Source organism: Protomyctophum bolini, assembly GCF_963924005.1.
Source record: "Protomyctophum bolini genome assembly, chromosome: 20".
In the NCBI taxonomy this organism is placed as follows: Eukaryota; Metazoa; Chordata; class Actinopteri; order Myctophiformes; family Myctophidae; genus Protomyctophum; species Protomyctophum bolini.
The window spans coordinates 27,527,249-27,541,981 of NC_137881.1; the positions used below are offsets into that span (position 1 = coordinate 27,527,249).

Consider the following 14,733-nt stretch of genomic DNA (forward strand, 5'->3'; position numbering starts at 1 on the left):
GGTCAGGTAATCAGGATATTATTGCTTTAATAGTGAAGAGTAAAGATCAAATTAGTGTATATGAGAATGAGATATTGACTATATGCTATACAAATCATCTTGAAGTTGTACAATGACAATTGCATCCAATTGTCTAAAGCTACAATGCTACACTATTGAAATAACTAGTATCATTTCAAAGTGATTAAATGTGCCAAAACCTAAATGAGGCCCAATTCAATATTACATTGGCTGTAGCCTATCTATTCAGCTGAGCCTGAATTATTCTGCATGTATAATGGCAGGAATCCATGGTGATGGCTTGACAAAAAGCTGGGTTAGCAGATACAAACGTATGGAATAGCTGCTAACCCACTGACCTGCATTGCAGAGGCCTTTTTTCGCTCTCTCTCTCTCTCTCTCACTCGTTCTACGTGTTCTGATTAGCTAATGATGGTGCCATAATAATGACGCTTAAATGCAGCAATGCTGCCACCGTGTGGCCAACTTCAGCATGTATAGCTTAAGTTATAGGTCTATGATGAGTCTGACTAATACTATAATAGCTATTATAATGTTTTGTTTTGTTCAATTAACTTGGTTCTAAAATGCAGAGATAGCCTAAAGTCTTCTGCAGGTTGGAGGTGCAATGCATTTATTTACCAAACTGAAGCCTTAGGCCTGACTCACACCTTCACAACAGATTGATGTATAGCGGATGCATGAGACTTGTTTACTGATGCAAGCTCGCAATGCATTTCCAATGGGAGTCACATGGTTTGACACAACATTTTTGTTGTATGAGGGGGAGGGGGGGCAGTCGAAACACAGCCGAAAGCTGTACAACAAAAATGTTGTACGGCATTGGGGCCACTTACCACTTACCCTTTGTTTACATCTAGCATGCATCAATGTTGTATGCTAGATCGAAAGGTGTGAGTGAGGCCTTGGCTTAGAGGACCACTTCGCCACTTTACCATAGGAGGGCTGTGGACTGTGTGGGAACTGGGCAGGCCAGTTCGGAAACCCGTCCACCAGTGACATCATCTATGGGGAATCCAAGCAGGCTTTCTTTCTATTTCTGAAAAGTTGCAATGCGATAATTGAAGCCATGGTTCTCACGATAATGCGCATCTAAATGTCTTTTTTCTTTTTTTTGGTTACCCTTCCTAATTCCTATGAGACACAGATTGAGAAATGAATGTGCATTTTAGAATGAACATTAAGGACCAATTATATGATAACTTGAAAAGTGGTTTAGACTGGTCATTAAATTGTAGCCTGCTTATAAGTGCCTTGGTGAATCTTCGATTAAACTTTACGTGAGTGTGACACAATAATTTAACAAAGTCCAAGTGCTGTAACTCTCCAACTCTCTCAATTCCAACATGTGCATGCTGGAATGATAGCGTAACACCATCGTTGTTTTGCGCGATTTAGTGTTACTGTAGGCTGTAACTTGATCTACAAATTCACAACACTTTGCACCCACAGTGAGTTGTGAGTGAGTTGTGAGTCATGAATCTGTGACAATTAAATGTGTTACTCAAATTGCATTAGTTTGTCCTTAGATACCGCAGCAAGGATATCTCTGTGTGACTTATACCTACTACGAGAATGTGTTTAGACAGGATTGTAAGTCATTTACACTAGCCTGCTAGAAAACAGGGCCCTTTGTGCTTTGTGGGGATGCGGTAATAAACACCGTACCCCCTAGGGGTCCGGGTGGAGGAGCGTCCTATCTTCTGTACTCAGTGCCGGTTCCAGGAGTCTCCTCATTTGGTAACAGGTCATCTCGCCCCTTTGCCAACTCGCCCCCGCAAAAAGTGAAGATGGCTCGCCCCAAGCCGTGCATAGCTCGCCCCACAGCGTGGATATCTTGCCCCAAAGCACGGATATCTCGCCCCATGTTTATTTAATGTTTATTTTACCTTATTTCTCATATTGGAACATTTAGAATCAATGTTGTTTGTCAAAGGAGAACATTTAGAACCAGTTTGTTGTTGTTGTTGTTCAAAAGAAAATGATGCATGGATAATGAATGGCTCATCCCCCTCCTCCATTGTTCTGGAAATTCCATTCTGGAAAGGTGTCAATTTACAGGTCTATAATGACATGCCCAAATGCCAGGGTTAAAGATTCCATATTTGATATTTGTGGTTTCAATAATTGGGTCTTATCAGTACTACTTATCAGACACGCACCCAGCCATTTAGGTGCTGGGTGCGTGTCATATGGTTATTATAGAGGTTATTATTTCAGAGGACAGTGTTACTGGAGGTCAGGAGGAGATCAAGTTCTACCATATCAAACTGAAACTATTTGGTTTGGTACGGTAGCTTCGATAGTAGATGTCATGCATGAAATGGAAACAATGGAAACAGAAAGAAAAGAGTCAAAAGCTCAAAACTATCATGTACATGTACTGTACGTACATGATGAGTGATTAGATAACGATAAAAAGAGCATGCCAGGATTTAAAGCAGGGGTTATCAACTGATTGTGAACGAGGGACCACCACCCTGACTTCGAATCAACCTTGGGACCACTGTTGTGTTGGGTGGGGAACTGGGGGCTAAGATTAGTGCTTTTGTAAGTTAACACTTGCTATGCATCCCATGTGTATACATCACACTATTTCTCAACCGTTGACTACTACTGGTAAAATGTCCTAATAATAATGACTCAACCAGACAATCATGCTGCACTTCCCCCTTCTTGAGATTCTAAATTCAATCAACCAACTGCAATCAATGGCAAACCACTTCACCACTTGTTGGCAGTGCATGCCTATTCCCACTATAGGCTGAGGAAGAAATGAAACTTGACAGTTTTCAAATCAGCCTCATGGTGGCGCTAAACGCGGGAAGCACACACACACACACACACACACACACACACACGTGTACGTCAATCGTGATTTACTAGCTTATCGTCTATACTGGAAGAGGGTATCCAAAGACAAATCAGAACAAAGAGGAGTGATTTTCAGTTCCAGCTAGGAGAACACAAATAAAAATAATATCTGTAGACTTGTTGTCTTATTGGTAATGTAAGTGGTTAAACTAAGCAATGTTATAATGTATAGTTGTTTACATACATTGGTCATCTGCTGTGAGGTAGACCCGCCTAGCTCAGAGGAACTGTAATTCCTGTAACTGTAAACGTTCTGATTGGGTCCCATCAGCGGAGGCTGTCTCTGCTACTGTAGTTTCCAGAATTGAGGAACTTTGGAAAGTTTGACGTCTTTCTCTTTCATTCTGTCGTGTAGCCGCTGGCTCCAGCCCTGAATCGCTAGCCACGCCCATTAAGAATATAATAAAATGGAAATTCAGACTGAGTACAGTCAGAGAGTTGTTGTGTGTGCTCACTGCTCACAATTGATATCTACTCATTGGACCTGGTAGTAGATGTGTATATATGACTCCTATGATACAGGCGGCAGGCCTTTGTTCTTGTGACGCCTTGAACTGAGATTATGTCTGTTCAATAAGTGTTCAATCAGTTAATTGGTTTCATTGACTGTCTACTCTACATCATGGCACTGACTCGTCTAGAGGTGGTCCGTGCATGGCTCCTGCGGGCCCTCATGGGCTTTTTCTATGGACTGTTCATGCTCCTGTCATCCCGGGGGCGGCGGCGGCCCTCGGGCTCGGGGTCCAGGATTAAGCTCCCACCTGTTACAAACCCGCTGCTCACACTGTCTGCCACGCAGCTCGCACGCAAGATTCGACGCAGAGAGGTCTGTAGTACATGTGTGTCAGTGTGTTGTGTGTGTGTGTGTGTGTGTGTGTGTGTGTGTTTCTTTCTTCTTTTTTGATTGATTGATATGTTTATTGACAATGTTTACATGTACAGAAATATGCACATAGTTATACATCACCATCAAATAGCGGGGAGGAGGGGGCATGATTTGCTTTAGTTTAGTTTTAAAGCTCTTTAAGCCTATATAGCCTGTATGTTGCGCTTTTGCATGGAAGTTCCCATGCAGCCATATAGGGATCATCACCATGCCAGCCTGTGATGATGCACATTTGAATCAATATTTCATTTTTGCCACAGACATTATATGAAATAACAAATAAGTAATCAATAATTTGACCAGAAATACAGAATAAACTCGTAATGTATATATAGTTATAGGATATAATAATAATAATAATAATAATAATAATAATATAAGTTATGATATTAGAAAAAAAATAAAAAAGTCAATTTACTTATAATTACCTATAATTAACCGATAATGCAGGGGTGGTCCATGGACCACTGGTGGTCTGTGAAGGAATTGCATGTGGTCAGGCACCAGGGATCATTGATCATGCATTTACGTATAGGATGTATAGGAAAGTGAACTGTCTTTAATTTGTAGACAGCTGTGGAATGTAGCTTCACTGTTTACTTTGAACATAGATTGTACATGTACAGGGAAGGGGGGGGGGGGGGTGTACACATCAGGGCATGACGGGAAACACACAGGGACAAAACAGGGCTGTCAATATATAACACTGAGAAAATGACCTGCGTGGTAGCCTATGATGAGGCCTCAATGATGTCATTTACTTGGAAGTTGAAATTTCATGATGAAATTGCACAGAAAAAGGGAGTACCCCAGAGAAAACCCCCAGACCACAGAAAATCCACTGAATGTTCAAAGTTCAGGCTTTTTGGGGCGTAATTGAGGTCATAAAACCTAAAAGAAAACATAAAAATTAATGTCATGCAACCTTTAAAGGAATTAATGCACGGTCACAACTAGTTTAATGCAAAGGGCTCCTAAGGTGAACAGAGATTGTGGAGGGTCAAGGGTTTACAAGGATTATTTTACAAGGAGGTCAAGGAGTTTACAAGGAGTGTTATAGTTATATATTGATACACTACTTTGTCTCAAAAGCAACATTCATTGCGCACGCACGCACGCACGCACGCACGCACGCACGCACGCACGCACGCACGCACGCACGCACGCACGCACACACACACACACACACACACACACACACACACACACACACACACACACACACACACACACACACACACACACACACACACACACACACACACACACACACACACACACACACACACACACACACTTATAACAAGGCACGGAAATAAAAATGTAATCTTTCATTCTCTCTCTCTCTCTCTGTCCAGGTGTCCAGTGTGGATGTGGTGCAGGCTTATATTGACAGGATTCAGGAAGTCAACCCATTAATCAACGCCATGGTAAAAGACAGGCAAGTGTTATGAAGGTAGCCACTTTCAAGCTGGGATCCCTATTTTGGGGGCCATAAAGTCTGTCATTATAGGTATGTTCCACAAAAGTGTCTCTTTGTTAGCGAACTATAGGGCTTTACAATACTCCTCTGAACGGCTTGACTCAATAAAGGAGTTTATGTCAGCACAAACCTGAAGGTAGTTTGTGTTCTTTTTCCACAGTTCCCAATTAGTGCTTGTTACAACAACAAATATTTAGTAGTTCATCATGACATTTTTCGGTTATTATGAGCCTATTTAATGTCCTTGAAGTGTTTTCACCCGTGCTCGAAAAGGAGACAAAGTGATGTGGCTTCCTGAGAGGTTAGAAGCAACCATCTTCCATTACATAGTCTGTCTGGCCACTTGAGAAGTTGTTACCCAGATCATATGAAAGGGACTGAAATGGTTGGCACTGGGTGAAAAGAAAACTGGGTTACAAAAATCGTGGGATAAAAATGTAGTCAAAAAAAAAAGAAAGGGACTGAAAACCTGTCTGTCTCTCTCTCTTTTATCTCTCTCTCCTCCACATCTCCTTCATATAGGTTTGATGCTGCCCTCCGAGAGGCAGGTGAGGCTGACAAGTTGATCGTAGAGGAGACGGGTGGGGAGAAGGTCCTGGAGGACAGACTGCCTCTTCTGGGTGTCCCTCTCTCTGTCAAAGAGGCCTTCGCCCTGCAGGGTAAAGCTATAACTGCTGACCTATCTAAATCTGTATCCAATTCCCATTATTATTTCAGGAAATGGGGAGAGAGATAGGGGAAAGATTGGGAGTCGAACCAGCGGCACGCCGTCAGGCTGGCTCAGCAGCCTAGGTGCCCAGATGGTTGAGCTAACCGTCCGGGCCCAATATTCATAATACTTAGGCAACTACATTTGTGCTTATTCAATGATCATGGGTGAGAAGATGTCTGGCCTGGGAAGCTTAACTCAGAGGTTCCCGAGGACAGTCATTTGCAATCCTATTGTTCCTAAGTCTTTGTGGCTTGCCTTAGGTGTGAACCAAAACACACAATGGAGACAGCAGATAAGATCTTCTGCAGTATTTTTCCATGCCACGTGTTGATCTGAAGAAAGACACACTGTATTCATGATGCTTGTAAATCTGTTTAAGTAGCCTAGCGAAAATGCAATGATTCGGTAGTTTTAGCTGACTGGCCGCGTCCAGCGACCAGGCAGTCCGTGCTCCCGTGGGCCCACCCCATGGCCGCGGCTAGCTCTGCTCTGTTGTACTTAACTCCGACTGAGACCGTCAGTTCATCTCTCTGCCTGCCTTTTTAAGTGGTGCAACCACTTCTACAACCAGCTTGCAATGTGTAGTATGTTACTTATTAATAGCAGTAGGGGGCGCCAGAAACAGAGAGAGGGGTAGTAGGGGTAGCTGTGTCTCTAATGAGAGAGAGAGAGAGAGGGGAGTTGCACCACTTGGTTCACACAGGTGTGATTTTTCATCTGATGCCTGGTTTTCCACTACTCTGCCTGGTAGTTTTTGAGAACATTATTTCATCTCTGGTTAGTTAGTAGCTTACAATTTAGGCATTTAGCAGACACTCTTAATCCAGAGCGATTTACATTAAGCAAAAACAAAAGCATGGCATACATCATCACATATATAGAAAGTAGTTATCATGAATCATGTATAAACTAAGACCGTAACAGTGTAGTATCTATGTAAACTATACATACTATACTATATTATATATTATACATGTGTACTATAAAGTGCTATGACTACATAAAATGCAATTCTAGTGCTGTCTACGTAACAAGCTATGAGTCTGTTTAAAATACTATCCAAGTCTACATAAAGTGCTATCTAATGGGCTAGGCTAGGGCAAGTGCTACGGGCCTGAAGAGGTGGGTTTTCAGACTACGGTGGAAGATTGGGAGTGAGGCTGCAGTTCTGACTGTGATAGGAAGTGCATTCCATATAGTTGGCTTAGAATGGTGTTTATATGCCATTTCTAATATACGACAAAAGCTCAATTGGTATCACTCCGATATGTTTGTGGATGATGTTCAAAAGCGTTTAAGTGTACACCACTTGTGTTTGTGTGTTCTTTTCCCCAAGATGTTTGTTTTACAAAACCAAGTCCTGAAGTGTTGTAACTCCCCTGGCCTATACCGACGACACTGCTTGATTATCTCAAGACAAGCATGGCTGAACAATGTAACCAATTAATATTGTACATACATTTAGACTAAAACTCTTTGCTGATGGGAAATAATCAGATGTCGGTATCTGCCTCAGAAAATAATAAATATTGATGCCCCCCACCCCCCACACAAGTAGACACCGAATCACCAAAACTTAAAATTACAATTGTACAACTGTACTATTACAACTATTACAACTGTACAGATCGCTCAGTTCCAGCTTAGTGAGACTCACCCGTGTTTAAATGCTTGGCGTCGTTTCTCCCTTTTCTACCAGGCATGCCTCATACGACGGGGCTGCTCTCCAGGCGCGGCGTGCTGGCTGCAGAAGACGCTCCGCCGGTCGCCCTGCTGAAGAGAGCCGGGGCCATCCCGCTGGGCGTCACCAACACCAGCGAACTGTGCATGTGGTCCGAGTCCAACAACTACCTGTACGGCATCACCAACAACCCATACGACCTGGAGAGGGTACCAGGAGGCAGCTCAGGTTACTTAGCAACTATACCCAAGTAGTTTGGATTCTAAGGAGGTGCTCGTTTAGATACTGTATAGTTAATTGTCTCCGTTATTCTGGGGCTCGTCATGAAAAGACAAACGTTTCGTGAAAATAGTGCGACATTTGGACGGAATAATTTCTCCATGACCAGCAGCGTGCAACGTCCCCCCGACATCCTTCACACCTTAACTGTGGAACATAACAAAATAGTAGCCCTAGAGGCCATGTGTAATGTCCATACTGCAGGCCGCAGCTGTATAGCATAGTCATGGAAAACGTAAATCAAGGACAGGAGACGTCGCTCCACATGCGCCGATTGTTGAGCGGTTCAGCACCACCGCTGATGAACAGCGACAGGAAATGAACAGCTGTATGTATTTTTGTACACAGCCATTAAAAACATGCAAGAGAGCAAAAGCGCTGTGAAAATCTCACCAAATACAAAGAGACGGAGAGAGAGAGAGAGGGAGAGGTGGTGAGTGAGAGGAGTTACCGTTTTCTCTCCGTCTGCTCCAGGTGGAGAGGGGAGCTTGCTGGGGGCCGCAGGCGCCGTCATCGGGATGGGCGCAGACATCGGCGGCAGTATCCGTATGCCCTGTTTCTTCAACGGGATATTTGGCCATAAAACCACTCCAGGTGAGTTTACACCATACTGTACTGTACACCATAGTGAATGCAATTATAATGGATGCATGCATGTGTGTGCATGTGAGCGTAACCGAGTCAAGTTTCCCTCAGTGGAAATGATGTGCTCTATATAGGTCCTAGAATCTAGGAGGCTCTCCCTAATTAGATGTGTCTTTTTGCAGGTGTGGTGTCCAATGACACCCTGTACCCTACGTTCACTGGGAGACAGGAGGAATACAACAGCACTGGCCCCATGTGTCGCTATGCAGAGGACTTGGTGCCCATGCTGAAGATCATGGCCGGGCCCAATGCTACAATGTAAGACACGTTTTGTAACCCATTCTTCACCCCCGTGTCAATTATCTAATGTGATCCTGGGCTCTACACACCCTCCGCCAACCTGGGGAGAGCAACGGACTTGAACTCGTGCTTCCTTCATGCCTGAGTGTCCAAGTCGCTCCTTTACACCTGACAGGGGGGGGGGAGTTTCCCTGGTTGGACGTAGCCTGTGGAAGGAACACGTTATTCCAACCAGTTCCTTTCCCCTCCATCGGGCGTCCCGTCCCGGCTGGCCAGGGGGAGGCCACTGTCTATATCTGAATTAATTAGTGCAGTACAGTAGAAATGTAACTACATTTTCCACTTTTCTCATGCATAATTTATGTCTAGTTTGTACATTTACAAATTATGTTAAAGGCTGACACATTTGCAGGCCTATGAAAACAATCTGCTGTAATAGGTTAACTGTACATGACAGTATGTGGTATTGAAGGCACCCTTTGTATGCATAAATGCTTCTGTTCTCTCTCTCTTTGCTGAAATATTTCAAACTTGATTAAACAATCATTTGATGCAAATTGATCATGAAGACATACAGATAAAGTGTGTGTGTGTGTGTGTGTGTGTGTTGTGTGTTTGTAGGCTATCGTTATCCACAGGTGTGGACCTAAAGAAGCTGCGGGTCTTCACCATCCCGCATGATGGAGGTTCAGTGTTGGTGTCTCCTATGAACAAGCAGCTCATTCAGATCCAGAGAAAGGTGGGTTAACCCATTTTGACCTGAGATCAGATTCTAAAAGTTTCTTCTACATCCTGACAGTTTTCATTCTGACCCCAGATCAGATTCAAAAAATGTCTTCTATGTCAGTCGCTCTTCGATTTTTCTAAAATAGCAGACCTACAAGCTCGTAGCGCGCCACCGAGCTTGTAGATCTGCTATTTTTCAATAGCTAAAGCATAACATAATGCTAACACCAAAAGGGGTTCCCTCCCAGAATGGGTTCATTAGGAGAGAATTGGGCTGTATTCTTGGCACACTCGAGTTTTCCGTGCATACCAAATTGCTTCGGTCGAAAATGGCAGATCTACAAGTTATCAGCAAATTTTCGCCAAATATTCATGCTCGGAACCTAATTATGGCATGCCCAGAATAGTGATGCTATAGGGTTCATGTGGTTAAGCCAACGATTTGATTCAGTCGACTTAGGTGCCACATGGCAATTGACACAATTGACACATAATGCAAAGAGTGTATAGTTAAGTAAATATCAAGTATTTGAAAGTACAATTTCGACAAGATCAAAGCGTTTCAAGCTTTTGTATCTACTTTTGTATGATGCCGTTAGTAGTATGATAAGTAGGGCATTAACTTACGGGGGGAAAAAACAAAGACGTAGAATGATACAGATGATCATGATCATGTCCAGAGCAATACTCATGTCATGTGTCTCTCCCTTGGCATAGTTTCTGTGTGAGGGTCAGACAGACAGACAGTCTCTCTCTCTCTCTCTCTCTCTCTCTCTCTCGTGAAGGCAGCCCTCATGAGGTGTTTCTGTTTCCTCAGGTGGTGGAGCGTCTGGAAGCTGACCTTGGCTTGGAGGTCCAGGAGGTGCGTCTCCCGGGGCTCAAACACAGCTTTCGGATCTGGGTCACCTACATGGGCCTGCCGGACCAGGAGGGCAAGGTACGTAGGTGGACCTGGAGTAGTAGTCTGAGTACCGCAACACAACACGCCAATTCGCCTGCCGCATCTCGTTTGTTGGGACAGAACCTGTAGTGTAGAACACAGTGACCTTTTCAGCTTGAGACCAAAAAGAGAAATGTGGAGTCTCCCCGAGACCAAAATTACAAAAATACACCATGAATTCAAGCTTAGTAAGTGTTGTTTTTTTTGGGGATTACATATAATTGACACTCGTTGGGTTGCAAAATCGTGGGATAAAAATGATAAAAAAAATAATAACTTTTTCTTTGTTTTGTTTTGTTCTATCTCTATCTCTAGTTCTATCTCTCCGGCTCTTTAATGAACAGAAAAAACATTTTCAGGTGGTTTTCAAAATTAGGAGAGTACCAGCTAAATCTTATTGCCTTCCAGTTCCAATTTTGTCTTCTTATTTTTTTGTTTCATCACTCCAGCCAAGTATGTTTATGTTTACATGTGTGTGTGTGTGCGCGCTGAAGCATCCGCGACCATTTGCAGAGTGGATGGGAGAGCCAGGGCAACCAGCAAGGCCCCTGTGGGAGCTGCTGAAATGGATGGTGGGGAAATCGGTGCACACTCTGCCTGCCATAGGTATTTACCATAAATGCAACACAGTATATTCAAATTCATACACGGGCATCCTAATCCTGATAATTAAATACTCTCTATACACCTTCCAATCTATGTTGATGAACAGAATAGATACGAGCTTAAATTGTAACTTTCAGGTTCTATCTGTGTTCAGAGGGGTTTTGAAAGCAAAGTATAACTCAGGCTTTAGGATTAAAAATGGCATTAATACATTTGCTGTACTAAACTTTAGTACAGTGGTGTCATGCTCGTAGCATGCAGTACCGCTGCGTGGTACCACTATTTCTTTCACGCGCACTTGCAGGTATACGGCACGGACCGGTACGTGCATGTGCATGCACACTAGAACGCATCCTCAAACCCAGCGTCTGTTGCCCAGTCAACGGAGTTTATGCCCAGCTAGGCTGCTGAAAGCCTAACTGACGGAGATATCTAAAAAGAAGCTGCTCCTCCGACAACAAAAAATCATTAGCTGCCCCATTCGCACCTTTTTTCTTTTTACCACGCTACAAAAGCTGCAGACGCAACTTGTACATATCAATGTGCGTGATCTGTTAAGTACCTACTGTAGGCAAGTCTGTAGGCAAATAGGCTGTGTGTGTGTGTGTGTGTTGACAGTCAAGTCGGAACCAGTAGATTATCAACACAGTCATGATGCTAGTCACAACAGTAACAACACTCTGTCTACAGACAGATAGTTTTATGGTCGTTTGAATTAATTAATTTGTCACAAGTTGACTCATACACTCGACTATACCTGTTCTGTACGTGTGTGTGTGTGTGTGTGTCTAACACCTTCAGGCCTGGCCCTGGTGGAGATGACGCATGCAGGCAAGCCTCCGTCCTTCCTCCTTCAGCAGAAGGAGCAGCTCCAGGCGGAGGTGGAGGCACTGCTGGGGACCGACGGGGTCCTCCTCTACCCCACGCACCCAAACGTGGCCCCCAAGCACCACCACCCGCTGCTGAGACCCTTCGACTTTGCCTACACCGGTCAGTGACGTCATTGTCTACTCTACCTTTACTGTGCCGTATACTGTTGTACGCGGAACAATCCTGAGGGTTTATTTAACTCTGTACATACGGACCCAGAAGACCGTGCTCCCACAAAACCTTTGCCTGGTTCTAAAATCAGCCTTTTGCCGGGCACACGTTTCAGCCAATGCCAGATGGTGAAAGCCCACCTTTGTGTTTAATTCTTATCGGCAGCTATTTAGAATACAAGCTTAGCTTAGAGGTCAAACGTAGACTGAGTCAATAATGTAATATGAATTCTGACAATCGGGGGAGAAGTCTAAAGGGCCTTTCAAATATGAAGTGATATAACGCACCTATAGTTCATTTTCAATGAGACCTGCGTTTTTTGCGCGGAGCACTGGGGAGCAGTGAGACAACGCAAGCGTATTTTATTGAGTGCGGTCCTGTGAATTTGTTGTGCGCATGCTCGTTTCGTGCACACGCCCGCGACTCACCAGACCTGGATACTGTTTAGCTTTTTTAATTTGTTCTTCCTGAAAATGTTTATGATGATAGAACATTGCCGGTTTAAATGTTAACCTATGATGACAAGCCAAAAATAGGGTATAGGTCGTATAGGGACACCAGGTTGAACGTGGTTAGGCAATAACCACCATTCTTACAACTTTAGTGAAACCCACATTTACTGTGGAATTTACTGTGAAAAGAAAACAACTTTAAAATGACTTAAGATATTTGTCGACCACCGGCATGCATTACATATGCTTTTGGTCTTATTATTGTTATCTCTGTGCACAATAAAACAGTAAGTTGGATTTGGAAATATATCTAGTCTCTCTTCTGGGTGAAATCAATACTGCACAAAACAAGGAGCACTTGGTGTGTTGAGCTGTTTTCAGCACCCTCTGGTGGACACTGACGTGTACAAATGGAATGGTCCATTTGTACACTCTCAGTGACAGACCTGTTATAGTCATTTGGGGCTATCTCTTCATGTGTGTCATTGTCCGCCAAATTGAATTTTGACAAAAATGTCCACACATTCACAAGCCATCATGGCGATGAGCCCTGAGACAGAGACATCCTGCTCAGTTCGCATGATAAATAATAATAATAATAAATGTGCATGCCATGACATGAAGCAGTCTGTCCTGAAGGCACAGGCAAAAATGTATAAAGAATCTTAACTTACCCTGGCAACGTACGTACCTGTAGAGTGAAGAGCAGGTCATCTCAATGTGTTTTGTATAATCCTTCCCCATCTCCGTCTCTGTAGCTATAATGAATATCCTGGGCCTGCCGGTGACCCAGTGCCCGTTGGGGCTGAGCGAAGAGGGGCTTCCCATGGGGGTGCAGGTAGTGGCTGGGAAGCTACAGGACCACCTGCCCCTGGCCATGGCTCTGTACCTGGAGAAGACCTTTGGAGGATGGAGGGACCCAGGGGCCAACTAAAACAATGTGCTGTACAAAGACGTGTACAAGTAAACACATACAGAATTCAAACAGAAGATAGCATTTTATAGCAGTTTTGACCAGATGAAGAGCCTTGGCTCGAAACGTCGTCAATAAATAACCTTTTGGAGCATGAGTGGGCAGATTCCCTTCTCTTTTCCCGTCACTTTTTGAACCCAGCACCTCCATGAGCGCTGCTCCCGTGCTTGCGGTTAGGGTTAGAGGTAGGTTGTTGGTCTAATGACAGTTGGACCAATAGTATGTTTAACTTTAAACTAAAGCCTGTAGCCGATATTCTCCAAACCAAACAACCTTGTTCTGGAGGCTTATATGGGTGATCTTTTTGTGTATATAAAAAGGTGGCATTGGTCCATCTCCTAATCCTGGGGCTGGCAAACTTGCCTCAGTTTACAATTTCGGCATTTAGCAAAGGCTCTTAATCCAGAGTGATTTTGTCTGCCAAATGCCTAAATTGCAAATTGTAAACAGAGGCAAGTTTGCCAGCCCCAGGATTAGGATAAACCAATGCCACCTTTATATGCACAAAAAGATCACCCATATGAGACAAGTTATTTGGTTTGGAGAATATCATCAATGGGCCTTGAGGTGGCAATAAACCCATACACTAAAAGGTCAAATTAGCACTTTTGTACAATGAAAAGGGATTCCCACAAAGACTAGTTGTGATTTTATACATTTAAACTTACTGTATATATATATATATATATATATATATATGAGCAATGACATTTATTTGTCAATGGTGTGGCTTACTATGCTGGCGTTTTTGAGGGGCGCTAGCCCCTCCAATATTCATTCAGCCATTAGTGTAGATTTTCTCCACTTTCATCCTACAAACATTAAATTCCCAATGACAATAGAGAGTTTTACGTCAGTGTCTGAGTCATAATGTACGATAAGAGCGGCCCTCACTTCACACGGGTGTGAGACAGATTAAGGCGGTGTCCATTTCATTCACATCACTTTCACAACATATAAAATATACAGTGTAATAAGAGGCAGTGCCATTGTAGGCCTATTATACCCTAGAAAATGATCATTGGGTATTTGTTATATAACCCGCTTTGTTTTTAACCTGCTTTTTAACCGGCTTTTAACAAGATGGAAATAAAAAAATTACACCCGTGTGAAGTGAGTGGTGGAACTCCGTGTGGGGGTCCCCGGGAGGTCCCCAGATGTTCCAGACCCACAG

The 14,733-nt window shown here is 43.5% G+C and overlaps 1 protein-coding gene across 1 annotated transcript; it reads left to right on the forward strand.

Annotated features, from left to right (window-relative positions):
• Positions 1 to 3,364: 3,364 nt before the first annotated feature.
• Positions 3,365 to 13,653, forward strand: faah2b (fatty acid amide hydrolase 2b). The gene is made up of 11 exons (XM_080792530.1): positions 3,365 to 3,721; positions 5,140 to 5,222; positions 5,787 to 5,923; positions 7,676 to 7,885; positions 8,411 to 8,530; positions 8,704 to 8,839; positions 9,443 to 9,560; positions 10,365 to 10,484; positions 10,982 to 11,093; positions 11,895 to 12,083; positions 13,345 to 13,653. Exons 1-11 carry the CDS (start codon positions 3,518 to 3,520, stop codon positions 13,518 to 13,520), a joined length of 1,605 nt encoding a protein of 534 aa, XP_080648656.1. The 5' UTR covers positions 3,365 to 3,517; the 3' UTR covers positions 13,521 to 13,653.
• The last annotated feature ends 1,080 nt before the right edge of the window (positions 13,654 to 14,733 follow it).

Excerpts from the sequence above, each read along its gene's own strand:
- faah2b (XM_080792530.1), top strand. The coding sequence starts at position 3,518 with ATGGCACTGACTCGTCTAGAGGTGGTCCGTGCATGGCTCCTGCGGGCC. Across the intron at positions 5,223-5,786 it reads AACGCCATGGTAAAAGACAG|GTTTGATGCTGCCCTCCGAG; the intron begins GCAAGTGTTATG and ends TCCTTCATATAG. Across the intron at positions 8,840-9,442 it reads GCCGGGCCCAATGCTACAAT|GCTATCGTTATCCACAGGTG; the intron begins GTAAGACACGTT and ends GTGTGTTTGTAG.